Genomic DNA, 15,324 nt, shown 5'->3' with positions numbered 1-15,324 from the left:
CTCCATCCCTGGAGAGTAGAGAAGGCTGTTCCCAGCATCTGCTCCAGTGATCACAGTGGCCAAGAGTTGCAGTTTCTATGGCTTGAAGCTGTGTGTAGAAGCATGGGACTGTTCTGAAAACAACAGTGTGGGGTTCTACAGTTGTGTCACCCTGAAGCCCATATCAAACATGCTCCATTAGCAAGTAAAAATTTTTCTATTCTATCTCCCAGCCCTCCAACCATCCAGTACTCACTGTAAAGCTGAACCTTATTTTACATTTCACCATTATTAGTAAAGATTTGGCAGGCTAAATTATACCCTCAGTGAAGCTAGGCAGCTCCATTATCTTTGAACAGGTATGGAAGAATATTCATGACTTACTCCCCTCTTACCCTGTGTCTTCTCTTTGGTACTGACCATAATAAGTAAAAACATGTCAATAGGAGCTGCAGGGGCAGCACTTGGGGTGGGGGCAGCTTGCAGAGCGGAGCCCCCGGCTGCCCCTATGTGTAGGAACCAGAGTGCAGCCATGCCGCTGTTTCCAGGAGCCACATGGAGTGGCCCCTGACCCTGCTCCCCAGCTGGAGTGCTGGGGCAGGGCAAGCTCCAGACCTGCTCCCCAGTGCGAGTTTGAGAGACAGATTAAAACAGCTGGTAGTCCAGATGCAGTCCATAGTTTGCCCACCCCGGTCTAGTTCATATACATGCTGAGTGCAGAGTGGATTGCCTTTCCTCTGATCCCCAAATAGTACAAAAAGCCAGAGGTCTTACGACCAAATTCAGACGTGATGCCTTTTGTGATGTATATTAGATCCCCTTACGCATGCCCTAGCTATGCATAAGAGAGAGACCAAGCAAATTTGTTCTTAAAAAGATGTGGGTAGCACAGTGGCTAACTTTCACCAACTGGTCCTTACATAGAAGAGGCCTTCCTGCAAAACATAGGATCTTCCTTCTGTGACAGGTTCGGTCACAGAGACCCCCTTGAGGCGGTCACCAGAGGAGCTGGAATTACTTCCGAGCCAGTTTTCTACAGCCAGCTTGGGACTCCAGAACCCTGCCTTGTTGAGCCAGACACGCTAGTCTGCTGCAACACAGACCCAGGTCTGGTCCACGCCCCCAAAGCTGCAGACTTTAACCAAAAACTGCTCAGCAAGTCACCTGTCTCCAGCACCCAGACACCCAATGGGATCCAAACCCCAAATAAATCCATTTTACTCTGCATAAAGCTTATACAGGGTAAACTCAAATTGTCCACCCTCTATAACATTGATACAGAGATATGCACAGCTGTTTAATACCTGGGGGAGCAATCACTTACCCTGGGTTAATGAACAAACAAAAGTGATTTTATTAATTACAAAGAGTAGGATTTAAGTGGTTTCAAGTAATAACAGGCAGAACAAAGTAAGTAACCAAACAAAATAAAACAAAACATGCAAATCTAAGCCTAATACATTTAAGAAACTGAATACAGGTAAATCTCACTGTTGGAGATGTTCCAATAAGCTTCTTTCACAGACTAGACTCCTTCTTAGTCTGGGCCCAATCCTTGCCCTCGGTACAGTTCTTGTTAGTTTCAGCTCAGGTGGTAACTAGGGGATTTCTCATGACTGGCAGCCCCATTTGTTCTGTTCCACCCCCTTTTAGATCTTTAGCACAAGGCGGGAATCCTTTGTCTCTATCTGGATTCCCACCCTTCCTTCTGAATGGAAAAGCACCATGTTTAAGATGGATTCCAGTATCATGTGACATGTTCACATGTCCACCCCACTCTTTGTTGCCAACAGGTCAGCTGGGTGAACTCTCCCATCCAGGAGATCTGACCCCCAGTCTTCCCTCAAAACCTGATCCATAGGTGAGGGCTCTGGCATTTTAGATGCAGATCCTTCACCCTCCTCCTGGGGAAAAGCCTTTCTACAAAAAGGTGGGCAAACCTTCCTTCCATCTGGACTTTTGTCTCTGGGCTCCCCTTGGGGACAGACACTCCTGTATACCCCAAAAGGGAAGGTGACCCTGATCCAGCTGTGGGCTCACATCTACCAGCTATGACAGACCCTTCACTGGCCAGCAAAATCCCTCTCCCTTTCACTCAGGTTGGGCTTGCTTCCAGCTTCTGAGCCCTTGGGGTCTCTTCCCACTGCAGCGGTCATCAGGACCCCAACCTCCATCTCCGGGATACATGTTTTTGTGCACCCCAGGGCAGGCCCCATCCCCTGCTGACCTGCAACTTCCTGGCAATCAGCAGCTAGGAAGGCCTCCCTGTTACAAGGTAGAACATCCCCCTCCCCCTGGAAGATGATCACAGGACAGGAGCTGGCTTTATCCAGCTCTTCCCGCTGGGACTTGCCTTGAGTCCTGGGGCTACAGGAACCAGTTACGACCATCCCTGCTGCTACCGAGGAATTAAAGAGACACTCTCCTGTTTCCCCAGCAGCATTTGTGACTTTACCCTCCCCTCTGGGGCTTTCAAGACAAGATTACTTCTTGCTGATAACAAACCCTGGAACAGATTCTGCCACATCAAAAAAATAATTCCCCAGTAGAAACGGTGCAAAAGTATGTGCCACCGCTGCAACAGTCAGTTCAGCTTCCAAATCACCAGTTCCATGTGTACCTTAGCTAAAGGTGCAAGGACTTTGTAACCTCCCACCAATTATAATTCTGCCTTTTTTCCGGATCAGGTCTCTCCTGACCACAGAAACCTCTGCACCAGTGTCCCTTCAGCCTTGGAGCACTTTGCCATTAAGTTTAACAGCATGCATATGCTCACTACTTGGTTGTGTAGAAGCAACCTTTACAAATCCTGTGTGGAAAGAGGCAGTAGCCTGGGATATCCCTGTGCTCTGAGAAACAGCAGCTTCATGAGTTACCTGTTCCCACTCAGCCAAGGACATTTATTCCTCAGGTGTTCAGTGGACTTACAATGATAGCACCTTTTGGGCTCCTCTGCTTGTACAGGAGACTTGGGACGAGTAATAGGGAAATAGGGAGGTGAATGCCCAGCCTCCTTGTGTTGAGGGGTAAAACGGTGATTCTGCTTTCCACGAACCGTCTACCCCCTGCCAGTGGTTTATGTTTAATTGCAGCTTGTGACTGCTCGTAAGAGTCTGCAAATCCAGCCAATTTCTCCACTGCATACACCTTTTTGTCCCACAAATACTGTTCCTGAGTAATTAAATCTCACATTTTTTCAAACCTTGTAATGCTTTTTCCCCCTCACCCACTTGTCTAATAAATCTCTCAATTCATTTACATAGGCCACATTACTTAATCCAGATCCCCTCTTAAGAGTCCTGAATTTAACCCTGTAGGTTTCAGGTGTAATCTGAAATAGTTTCAAAACCAGTTCCTTAAATTTACCATTGTTTGAAGTGTCATAAATAGGCATCTTATTGAGTATGTCCAGAGCTCTCCCAGTCAATTTTGCCACCAAAGTGGTCATCTTTTGATATTCAGGAATCGCATGGAGAGTGCAGTCTCTCAAAGGTGATGAAATATTTGGCAATATCACTAGATTCACCATACTGCAGGCATAATCATACCCATTTGTGGATTTTTGGGGAAGTGAAACCAGCTGCTGAAGGGTTTTGTCTCTTCCACTCCATTACAGCCAGTTCATGCTTCTGGGTCTCAATTTGGGCCTGTATTTCTCTGTCTTAATTCCAGGGCTATCTGCCTCTCTCTTTCCTTCTCCTCCTGAGCATCTTGCTGTGCTAGGCTCTGGGCTTCAAGCTCTTTGTCTTTTTACTCCATGGCTCTTTTGTAAGGAGCTTCCTCCCTGGTTGCCTCTGCTTCTTTGAGCCTCATCTGAAACTCATGCTCTTTTGCCTTCTCTTCTTCTTCCAGTCTGGCCAGCTCTAGTTTTGTAGCTGCCTCACTGGTAGTCATTTTCCTGCTTTCTTGTGCTTATTTCCCTCACCCGAAATAAACAAACAGAAAGTAACAAACCAGTAACCACTTTGTCTGTTCTCCAGCCACCACACTCAACTCACTTAAAATCACTACCAGTGTCTCAAGGCAATCAGCTGTGCACAGATCCTATTCGACTATGCCACTGTTACGTGTTCGGTCACAGAGACCCCCTGGAGGCTGTCACCTGAAATGCTGGAATTACCTCTGAACCCGTTTTCCATTGTCAGCTTGGGACTCCAGATCCCTGCCTTGTTGCACCAAACATGCTAGCCTGCTGCAACACAGACCCAAGTCTGGTTCACGCCCCCAAAGCTGCAGACTTTAACCAAAAACTGCTCAGCAAATCACCTATCTCCAGCACCCAGCTCTCAATGGGATCCAAACCCCAAATAAATCCATTTTCTCAGTATACAGCTTATACAGGGTAAACTCATAAATTGTCCACCCTCTATAACACTGATATAGAGATATGCACAACTGTTTGCTCCCCCAGGTATTATGAATAAACAAAAAAGTGATCTTATTAATTATAAAAAGTAGGATTTAAGTGGTTTCAAGTAATAACAGACCGAAGAAAGTAAGTAACCAAGCAAAATAAAACAAACACACGCAAGTCTAAGCATAATACATTTAAGAAACTGAATACAGGTAAATCTCACCCTCAGAGATGTTCCAATAAGCTTCTTACACAGACTAGACTCCTTCTTAGTCTGGGCCCAATCCTTTCCCATGGTACAGTTCTTGTTAGTTCCAGCTCAGGTGGTAACAAGGGGATTTCTCATGACTGGCAGCCCCATTTGTTCTGTTCCACCCCCTTTTCGATCTTTGGCACGAGGCGGGAATCCTTTATCTCTCTCTTGGTTCCCACCCTTCCTTCTAAATGGAAAAGCCCCAGGTTTAAGATGGATTCCAGTATCATGTGACATGTTCACATGTCTGTGAGACTTTATTACTCACTGGCTGGCACCCACAAATACAGGAAGGCTTACAAGTAAACAGAGCCATTTACAACCAATTGTTCTAGTTAATGGGAGCCACCAAGATTCCAAGCCACCATTAATGGACCACACTTTGCATAGTTACAATAGGACTTCACAGTAATACTTCATATTTCTAGCTTCAGATACTAGAATGATACATTCATACAAATAGGATGAACACACTCAGTAGATTATAAGCTTTGTAATGATACCTTACAGGAGACCTTTTGCATAAAGCATATTCCAGTTACATGATATTTACACTCATAAGCATATTTTCATAAAACATCACACCTTCCACTTTCACTTGTCAGTTAAAAAAAATGAACTGAAACAGCAGAGGGCAACTCTAAGATAGAGTTACTGTAAAGAATAGATTTGTAAGCATCCCCCTTCCCCACAAAAAATGTCAGGGTCACATCCACTGGAAGATCCTCCCTACCCACCCACCCTAAATGCACACACAAAAGGCATACCTAGAATTGCTTCAGCTGTAGTTTAAACTAGGTTATTATCTGGCCATTAAATTCTCAGGCTTAGAAGTGCAGCCCCATCACTGCTTTTGTAAAGAACATTTGACAGAGTAGGCAGGAGAGTAACTATATCACAAGGAACCTTGTTTCATATGAAAAACTACCTCAAAATGTAACTGTATCCATGCAGTAAGTCACAGGCAATTTTGTTGCTAAGATGCTGGAAGTAGTTTTGGTGGAAGCTTGTACCAGTGGGTTGCTTTAATGGAAGATCTTCCCTGTCCTCATCTACCTGAGCACTGCCTAGGCTTTTGTTATTTTTCCACATTGTTAATAGAATTCAGGTACCAGTGCAGTTACTACACAGGCTTGGTGCTTTATGCAGCCCCACCATCAAGTTAGCTGTCCTCTTCTCTTCTTTCTCTGCAATACCTGGTGGAGGCGCGTTTGCCTCTTTGGAAGACAAGGAAGCATTAAAAAAGGAAAAATATAAAAATTTTAGCTTTTATTTATATTCTCTTCCACCCTGCCCCAAAAAATAAAATCTGGAGCTTTTGGAATATTTGTTCAGATGGTGTAAAACAAAATAATACCTCAATTACATGGCTCCACATTGTGAAACTGAGTAACTGCAGGTATGACATTAAGAACATAGGGTAGCAAGGATTAAGAGCAACAAGAAATGTCTTTATAGGGAGTCTGAACTTTTTTGTAGAATGGAACATAGTTTAAGGCACTTTTACACTGAGACATGCAGAAAAATTAATCCAAATTAACCATAAATGTGAATTTAAAGCATATTAAACCACATTAAGACCCTATATGGGCACTCACTTGGCATTAAAATGCCTTTAATTCAGTTTAACTTTATTCCTGAGAATTAAGTTTAACCAAATTAAGGCTATTTTAATTCCAAATGAGTGCCCACACAGGTGTTAATGTGATTGAATGAATGTGCTTTAGATTTACAATTTTATTTAATCTGGATTAATTTACCTAAATTCCTCTATCTAGACAAACCCTTAGTGACTCAGACATTTGACCTACCCCCATTCCGACCTGAACATTCCACCTCCCCTCTCATTCATCAGCTTTGCTTAACATCCTGAGGCAACTACAACAATTGCTTATATGTGGGAAAAGTAATATTATGAAGGTAACATTCAACTGTCTTTAGTGTGATGTAGGGCAGGTGGAAAAAGAGGCAGTATCATGTAACTAGACAGCTCCTTGAGGCCTCTAGTTGTCCACAGAACACAGTGAAGGACTTATGTTGCTAAGACAGATAGGAGTGGGGAGGAGAGTTGCAAGATACAGAAATATCTTAAGGTGGTTCTCTCACCAATATCTTCTAAAAATAAGCGGTGAAAAATACTGGCTCCACTGTAATCAATGGGAATTTTGTCACTCACTTCAATGGAGCCAGGACTTCACCCCAAGAATTAAAATTTTGAGGACAAATCTCAACCGCATTTGTTTCCAATGGGAGCATCACCAGTCACTACCAAGTAAAAACTGGTTAAAACCCAAAACTTAATGAGAGACTGCAAGGCAGAAACTGCACACGTAACAAACAACTGACCATCAGTTAGACCAAGTATTAGTATGTATTTATGCACAATAAAAACTTTACAAGTTGAACTGGAAATTTAAACAGAGGAAGTTTAACAGCTTTTGTATATTATATTAAATAACCAAAACATCTTTTTCCAAAATTGGTAAAGAATAAATAATATAATTTACAATATGGTACAAAAAATCAGAAAGGACAGGCATTCTGCTTTATACATACACTATATATGTATATTTATAATCTATAAAACAAATTCACATCTCAAACAAGCCAAAAACCTTAGATGATATGGCTTAACTATTATTAAAAGAAACAGCAATAAATTTTGCTGCCAAACCAAAAGCTCTAAAGCCAGTTATCACGTTTCAGTAACTAATGATAACTTATTGCCGTAGTGCTTGCCAAGGTTTCACTTATTTAACATGTATAAATCACTGTGAACTCAGGAGATTTAAAGGTTTGAAAAGGTTAAAAAAGTGCAATACTTTCCTTACAAATGCATCTGACTTTTGAGCGTAAAAAAAAAAAAAAAAAAAAAAAAGCAACAGTAATTTACACTGCGGGATTGGTAGTCAATAGATGAGCTTTCTTTGTAGATTATGTTTGATCCAAGCTATTTAATTCAATTTAGAAATATAAATAAGAAGGGTGTGAAGAAAAAAGTTACACAATGCCATTTTAGAAAACAATTAAAATTCCTATACTTGGTAGATTTAGTGATGAAGGACAGAATGAATTGTTTGGCTGAGCAGAATCTGATGCCCTGGTAGGTGGCCTATTACTAAGCGCACAGGTACAAAAAAGGGCAGATATATTCTTTAGGAGATAATATTGCTTTATAACCAAACTACAATGACAAGTTTCATGTTTCCAACATCCCACTTAAGGGGATACAAAGAAACCAGTTACATCATTCCATGTACGCTCACAGGCTTGCCAAACAACTGAGGTCAAGAAAATAACACTAAACTCTAAGTCAGAGCACAAGCTTTACAGGAACTTACAGAAGTGGAGGCCAGGTTGTCAATGTCCATTCCCCCCTCCCAGCCTCCTCACAGTGCCTCATGAAGATATGAAAATAACGGAGTAAGTGTTACTCCCCTGAAACAATCCTGCCTACAGCTGACTAGCAACATAGTTGAACATCTTTTCAGGAAAAGCTGAAATGGTTACCAAAGTTGTTCTGGTTACTTAGTCATGTTGGAGGAGCTGAAATAGCATAATTCAAATTTTATTTTTCTACTTTAAACAAGATGTTAGCTTTCCCCATGGCAGCCCTAAGTACAATCTCTTGAAGTCCAGAATACAAAGGGGCATCTGCTAGAGATCCACCAATTCCTAGAGAAAGGTACGCCCAAGGTGTGTGTACAAGCAACTTCACGAAGACAGTAAGTTCTCTATTGATATGAATTTATCATTATGATCTAAGTTTGTTTTAAAATTTTCCCTGATGCCAAGAAACTTTGTTTTGCTTGGGTTTTGCTATTACGATGCAACGTGCAGGGTATCATAACATTCCTGAATCAGAGAACAGATATAGCAGGTGGGAGTATTCTGTGTGCACTGAAAAGATCAGGAAGAGAGGCGGGAAGGAAGGGGCCATGGAGACCATGGGGAGAGGAGAGGATGTTCAAATATGCGTTTATAAGAAGAATTTTTTAAAAGCCGATGCTAAGCACATTTTTACCATAAAATTTCTGGGTGCTGAAAGGTGGCTCTGCCTATTCTCCATATTTGCCTCCCCACCTAGTGCTCCTGATCTGCCTTGAGAAGTCCAGGATATTAAAATCTGCTGGCCTCATGGGCCATTACAAATATCGACTACATTGAGATTCATCCTGTAACAATTCTGTTCCTGTGGCAAGGCATATGGGCTGTAGACAGCTCCCTGCATTCTGGCGACAGACATAAGTAGATACTGCTGAAATGTCATGCCCTTCACTTCCAACAGGGCTGGCATAATCTAGACCCGCTTATGGGAAGAGTGCTCACAAGATCAATGTGACATCCGTCCTATTATCAATATCTATTTTGGGGGGTGGGGGAAGGCTGAAGTAACCAAATATACTTGCCAGCATAAGGGTAGCTTCTCAAAATTTAAGACATAAAAACCAACTGAAGGTTCAGATTTGTTGCACTTGACTAAAACTGGTCACGTCTCCTCCTTCTACATGTGCTAAATGTCATTATGTTTTGGTAATCCAGACACATCTATACTAGGAAGCCTCTGTTAGTTAGCAGAAGTAATTCTGGAGAATTACAGATGGCATTACTAACATGGGTAGCCAAAACCTGGAGTTGCTGCTTTGAGAAAGACTGGACTAAAAGACATCTGAACTACAACAATCACTGGAAAGATTCAGACAGTGGGATTCTTGGGTTTAATGGAAATCCTGGTTTCTACCAAGTTTGAACCCTTCAGAAACAAATATACATGACTAGGTGTAGATTTGGCTGGCAACTTTAAACATGCTTGTGTTCTAAGACTGCATCAGACCCTGCAAACTGTGATAGGATTTTAGACTGCATGTTCTGAGAGGAAAGACCCCAGGTGATCTAAAGCCAAAGCAGGGAGTTAGCTTATTAGTATGAAATCTGCCCCCTTTAGTGTGCTGACCCACTGCTTGCTCATGATGCAGGTCTGAGTCCCTGCTGGGAATACCCGATTGTATGAATGCTGTGTCTAACTGGGCAGGTGATTCCCACATCCAAGAGAAGAACGAAGCAACCAGACACAAGGCATCCTACAGCATGAATCAAAGGAGTGGCCTCCAAGTCTTAGGGAAGGAGGTAAATAAACCTGCTCTGGGTCACAGAGTATGAATATCAGAAAACTGGTTAAATTCTCTCTTAAAGCTAGAGAAGCACAAAGCAAAGAACATACCAACCAATATCAAAAATGTCTAAACTGGGTGGGGGTAAAGTGACAGGGATCATCATATGCCCAATCAGTGCTTTGTGGGCAACATTTTAATAAGACTCCCAATCAAATGCTTTGTAGGAGTAGGTAGAACTAAATCCAAAGCATAGCGCAAGTTGAGAAAATGAAGCCCTGATAATGGCCTTAAGGATAGAGGGGTTTATGTTTTATTAATTAGCAAACAGCTATGTATATAAAAGTTTGAAGTTTATACAGGACTAGCTCCTGGGAGAGCTTCAGAGCTACCTAAAATAGTCAAGGGGAATCTTTTTACTAGAGGCTGCAGATAATGCTTTAAAAACAGGCACAGTAAAAGTATCCTTTTCAACACTGATGGGAAAAGAAATAGGAGAAGGATGTATCCTGAGCTGTTAGAAACAAAAGGAAAACTATCTGTAAAGGAAGTAACGTTACCAGAACTCCTTTGGACCTACTGATATCAGGACTTGGGTCTTTCAGGCATTAAAACACTATACCATAGAAATGCACAACAGCTTAGCTGGGAACTTCTGGACCCATCGTGCCAGGGAGGGACTACAATGAAAAATGATGCCCTGAGGTACACAGATCATCTAGGTAGGGCAGGACAGGGTGGAGAGGTCAGATTAAAATGAGACTTGACACCTCGCCTCCTCATTTGAAAAGACATAAGATTGCTGAAATCTAACTTAGTTTAAAAATATTATTTATACCTTTATATGAACATTATTCTTTCCTATCTCCTCTCCCATAAGAATCCCCGGTGAGATGCTGGATCTGGCATATATGTGAAGAAAGATGGTGATATACAGGTTTCCTAACAAAACCAAAACCTATTAAGACAAAGCTTTAAGAGTGATTCCAGGAAAACCCCTTTCTGCAGTGTTTCCTCTCCTGGAAAGTAACCATCTTCCAGGGAAACAAACTTCCATTGGTGGGGGATGACCCACTGCACTGTCCAATGCGATGAAGAATCCTGTGTCAACCTACTAAAAGGAGCAAGTAGATTCAGTCAGAAGGAGGGAATCACAGATGTAGGGTAGGATTTAAAAAACAAGAAAAATCCGCAGGGATCCACTGAATATGTAGGGGAGCCTACATCCTCCCCAAAACAAGTATGCAGGCATCTGCCCAACTGGAATGTTCAATATACAAGGTGTAGCCAAAGAAACAGAATGTTTTATAAAATGGCAGCACAAGCATTGCAGAGTAACGGTGCCTTTCAGGAGAGTGCAAGAAACTTCAGTTTGACTGATTCGACAATCTTGCCAAGCAGTATGTTTCAAGATATGAGTAGAAAAAGCATTTCCCTCTCTCTCCACCCCTCAATTTCAATGCGGATCCCAAATCATGGTATGTCTATCACCAAACAAAAAAAGATTCAAGTTGAAGAAGTTTCTAGTCATACTCTTGTCCAAGCTTCTTGCCTAGGCCATGTCAAAAGTACAAGTCCAGGACCACCTCAAACGCATTTATCCACCATCTTAGATCATTGATGCAGACATCACTCCCTGTAATAATGTTCCCCGTTACATTTTTCCCAGCATATTGCACATTCTAGGACTTGCAGATACTTCTTCAAAACTCTAAAGACAACGCTGCTCTTCTAGAAAGGCGTGCACCGGTCGACGGCATTTGGACTTCAGTTGCATATCCTCAACTTGCCTCTCAGATCTAGTACAATAAATTCCACTAAGCTGAACAGTCTCCACCAGCCTCCTAGTCTCTTATGCTCACTGCGAGAGGTCACCAGTTGGAGGGCCGCCTCCTCCTCCATCAAAGAGGATTTCCCTACGGGTTGGCTCAGGTATTGACAGCTCCTGGGCAAGATCGTTGAAACGAGATATGTAATCTATGCTGTTCTCATTCATCATGCAAGCCAGCTGGGAATCCACCACCTAGAAGACAGATAGGAAAAAAGGTCAGCAGAGGCTTGTCTCATTCATTTGGGTTAGAGAGAGTAATATCTGCCTGTGACTGCTAAGGGACCAAATAATACAAGCTGAGATCAGGGTCACATAGGAAAATATAAGATTTTCACCTCCAATTCATCTGTTCCAATGCAGCCCAGCTCAGCAGTTAACTGCTGGCTCTTCAGTGGCCTCTCTGAAATGAATTAGTAGCCTCAGTCCAATTTTAGCTGACAAGTGTCCACTTCACAAAAAATTTCAGATTGGTATGTCTGTGGCCACCTTAACCAAGAGCTTAAGAATGAATGGGACATGCCAACACACCCTCCAGATCAGCAGTGAGATGCACTGGCAGAGTGATGTGAGGTAAGCTTGCGCAACTGCTCCCTGCACTGTACCTGTTCCATACATAAAGAAGACTTCCTTCTGCAGGACCCTTGATGACAGACCTTTCAGAACACTGTTTTTGTTAAGACTATTATTAAACTGTTGTGGCTGGCTCCCCCCGCAAAAAACATGACAGCTTGCCTAAAGTAATGGCTCACATATCACCTTCTCTTTGAAGGGAATGTTAACCAGATGACTACACTGGGTCAGTCAAATTCTATCCAAGTACAATGCTATGAGCTCTGAGTTAACATAGGCTTGATTCACTCCAGCAAAAACTGGCAGTCTTTGCTGACAGAAAGTTGGACTGGAGGCTGCAGTCGCATAAAGGCGCTCACTCCCTCACCTCCCTATCCAGAGTGGAGGCATAGTTATAACAGCCAGTGATGTATACTGCATCAGCATAGTCCTGCTGCAGCTCCATGGATCAGGGTACAGAGAACAGCTGGACTAGAACTCCCTGTATGCTGAGTTCAAAGCATATAATCTATAGCAGCGTTTCTCAAACTGGAGTCCTCACTGATCAACTCCTCCCCCTTCCTTCCAGTGCCTCCTGCACACCAGGGAATAGCTGTTCAGCAGCATGCAGGAGGTGCTGAGAGGGAGGGGGAGGAGCGGGGATGAGACATGCTCAGGGGAGGGGACAGAATCATGTCCTGGGGCATCCAGCTGCGCTGATCAACTCCTCCCTCTCCCTCTCAGTGCCTCCCTCATGCCACTGAACAGCTGTTCCCTGGTGTGCAGGAGGTGCTAGGAGAGAGGGGGAGAAATTGGGCACACTCAGGGGAGGGAGCGGAAGAAGGCAGAGAAGAGGTGGGGCCTTGGGGGAAGGCGTGCAGTGGGCACGAGGCCTGGGACTGAGCCGGGGACTTGGGGGTCCCCGAAAAATTTTAAATCAAAATGGGGGTCCCTTGGGTTCCTAAAGTTTGAGAACTGCTGATCTATAAAATTGACCTGATCTCGACCAGCCAGTGAGGCAGAAGTCATAAGGTTGCTCACAAGAGTTTCACACAGCAACTCATGCAGAACATACCACCAGTTCATTCTGCATCTTCCGTGTAAATCTGTTTCTCTGCTCTGTTAAATGTAAAGCCTGGCATCTGCCATAAGTATCCAGAGGAAATATAATGAGTAACATGAACAATACTATTAAAAAGGAAAGCAAGGAGGCCCATTCAATGGTAATTATTTCAAGTGCAAATACAGCCTGATGTGATTTGACCACATACCTCTGCTACATCTGCCAGAGAGCGAGACACAAAAGAGTCCCGTGAGTTTCCATCCAGCAGGCTGGGTCCCAATAAGGAGGTGCCACTAGCAGTTCCAACAGGAGTTGGCAACATTTTCCGGCCCTTCTCGGGGGAGATGAAACTTGCTGCATAGAGAGAAAAAGCATAAGAACATAAGAATGACCCTACTGGGTCAGACTCAGGGTCCATCTAGCCCAGTATCCTGTCTTCCAACAGTGGCCAGTGTCGGTTGCCCCAGAGGGAATGAACAGAACAGGTAATTATCAAGTGATCCATCCACTGTTGCTCATTCTCAGCTTCTGGCAAACAGAGGCTAGGGACACCATTCCTGCCCATTCTGCCTAATAGCCATTGATGGACCTATCCTCCATGAATTTATCTAGTTCTTTTTTTACCTCTGTTATGGTCTTGGCCTTCACAATATCCTCTGGCAAGGAGTTCCACAGGTTGACTGTGTTGTGTAAAGAAATACTTCCTTTTATTTGTTTTAAACTGGCTGCCTATTAATTTCATTTGGTGACCCCTAGCTCACGAAAGCTTATGCTCAAATAAACTTGTTAGTCTCTAAAGTGCCACAAGTACTCCTTTTCTTTTTGCGAATACAGACTAACACGGCTGCTACTCTGAAACCTAGCTCTTGTGTTATGAGAAGTAATAAACAACACTTCCTTATCTACTTTCTCTCCACCAGTCATGATTTTATCCACCTCAATCATGTCTCCCCTTAGCGGTCTCTTTTCCAAGCTAAAAAGTCCCAGTCTTATTAATCTCTCCTCATATGGAAGCTGTTCCATACCCCTAATCATTTTTGTTGCCCTTTTCTGAACCTTTTTCAATTCCAATATATCTCTTTTTTGAGAAGGGACAACCGCATCTGCACACAGTATTCAGGATGTGGGTGTACCATGGATTTATATAGAGGCAACATGATATTTTCTGTCCTATTATCTATCCCTTTATTAATTATTCCCAGCATTGTTCCCTTTTTTGACTGCCATTGCACATTGAGTGGATGTTTTCAGAGAACCATCCACAATGACTCCAAGATCTCTTTCGTGAGTGGTAACAGCTAATTTAGACCCCATCATTTTATATGTATAGTTGGGATTATACTTTCCAATGTGCATTACTTTGCATTTATCAACATTAAACTTCATCTGCCGTTTTGTTGCCCAGTCACCCAGTTTTGAGAGATCCTTTTGTAGCTCTTCGCAGTCTGCCTGGGTTTTAACTATCTTTAGTAATTTTGTATCATCTGCAAATTTTGCCACCTCACTCTTTACCCCTTTTCCAGATCATTTATGAATGTTGAAAAGGACTAGTCCTAGAACAGACCCCTGGGGGACACCAATATTTACCTCTCTCCAGTCTGAAAACTGACCATTTATACTTACCCTTTGTTTCCTATCCTTCAACCAGTTACCAATCCATGAGAGCACCTTCCCTCTTGTCCCGTGGCAGCTTACTTTGTGTCAAGAGCCTTTGTGAGGGACCTTGTCAAAGGCTTTCTGAAAATTTAAGTACACTATATCCACTGGATCCCCTTGGTCCACATGCTTGTTGACCCCCTCAAAGAATTCTATTAGATTGGTGAGTCATGATTTCCCTTTACTAAAACCATGTTGACTCTTCCTCATCTATATGTCTGACAATATTGTTCTTCATTATAGTTTCAACCAGTTTGCCCGGTACTGAAGTCAGGCTTACAGACCTGTAATTGCCAGGATCACCTCTGGAGCCCTTTTTAAAAATTGGCGTCACATTAGCTATCCTCCAGTCATCTGGTACAGAAGCTGATTTAAATGATAGGTTACAGACTACAGTTAGTAGTTCAGCAAATTCACATTTGAGTTCCTTCAGAACTCTTGGGTGAATGCCATCTGGTCCTGGTGACTTATTGCTGTTTAATTTATCAATTTGTTCCAAAACCTCCTCTAATGATACCTCAATCTGGG

At 42.8% G+C, this 15,324-nt stretch overlaps 1 protein-coding gene across 2 annotated transcripts in view; it reads right to left on the bottom strand.

Moving 5' to 3' along the window:
- Nucleotides 1-7,024: 7,024 nt before the first annotated feature.
- The window catches only part of CRAMP1 (cramped chromatin regulator 1), a 110,416-nt gene continuing 102,116 nt past the window's right edge, over nucleotides 7,025-15,324 (bottom strand). For both annotated transcript variants that reach the window (XM_074965789.1, XM_074965788.1), the window contains exons 20-21: nucleotides 13,349-13,494; nucleotides 7,025-11,720 (exon numbers count right to left, since the gene is read on the bottom strand). In XM_074965789.1, the coding sequence (XP_074821890.1) occupies nucleotides 11,556-11,720; nucleotides 13,349-13,494 (311 nt within the window). In that variant the 3' untranslated portion in view covers nucleotides 7,025-11,555. The remainder of the gene's footprint in view (nucleotides 11,721-13,348; nucleotides 13,495-15,324) is intronic.

This window comes from Natator depressus, chromosome 10, assembly GCF_965152275.1.
Source record: "Natator depressus isolate rNatDep1 chromosome 10, rNatDep2.hap1, whole genome shotgun sequence".
In the NCBI taxonomy this organism is placed as follows: Eukaryota; Metazoa; Chordata; order Testudines; family Cheloniidae; genus Natator; species Natator depressus.
This window is presented reverse-complemented; position numbering and strand designations above follow the sequence as displayed.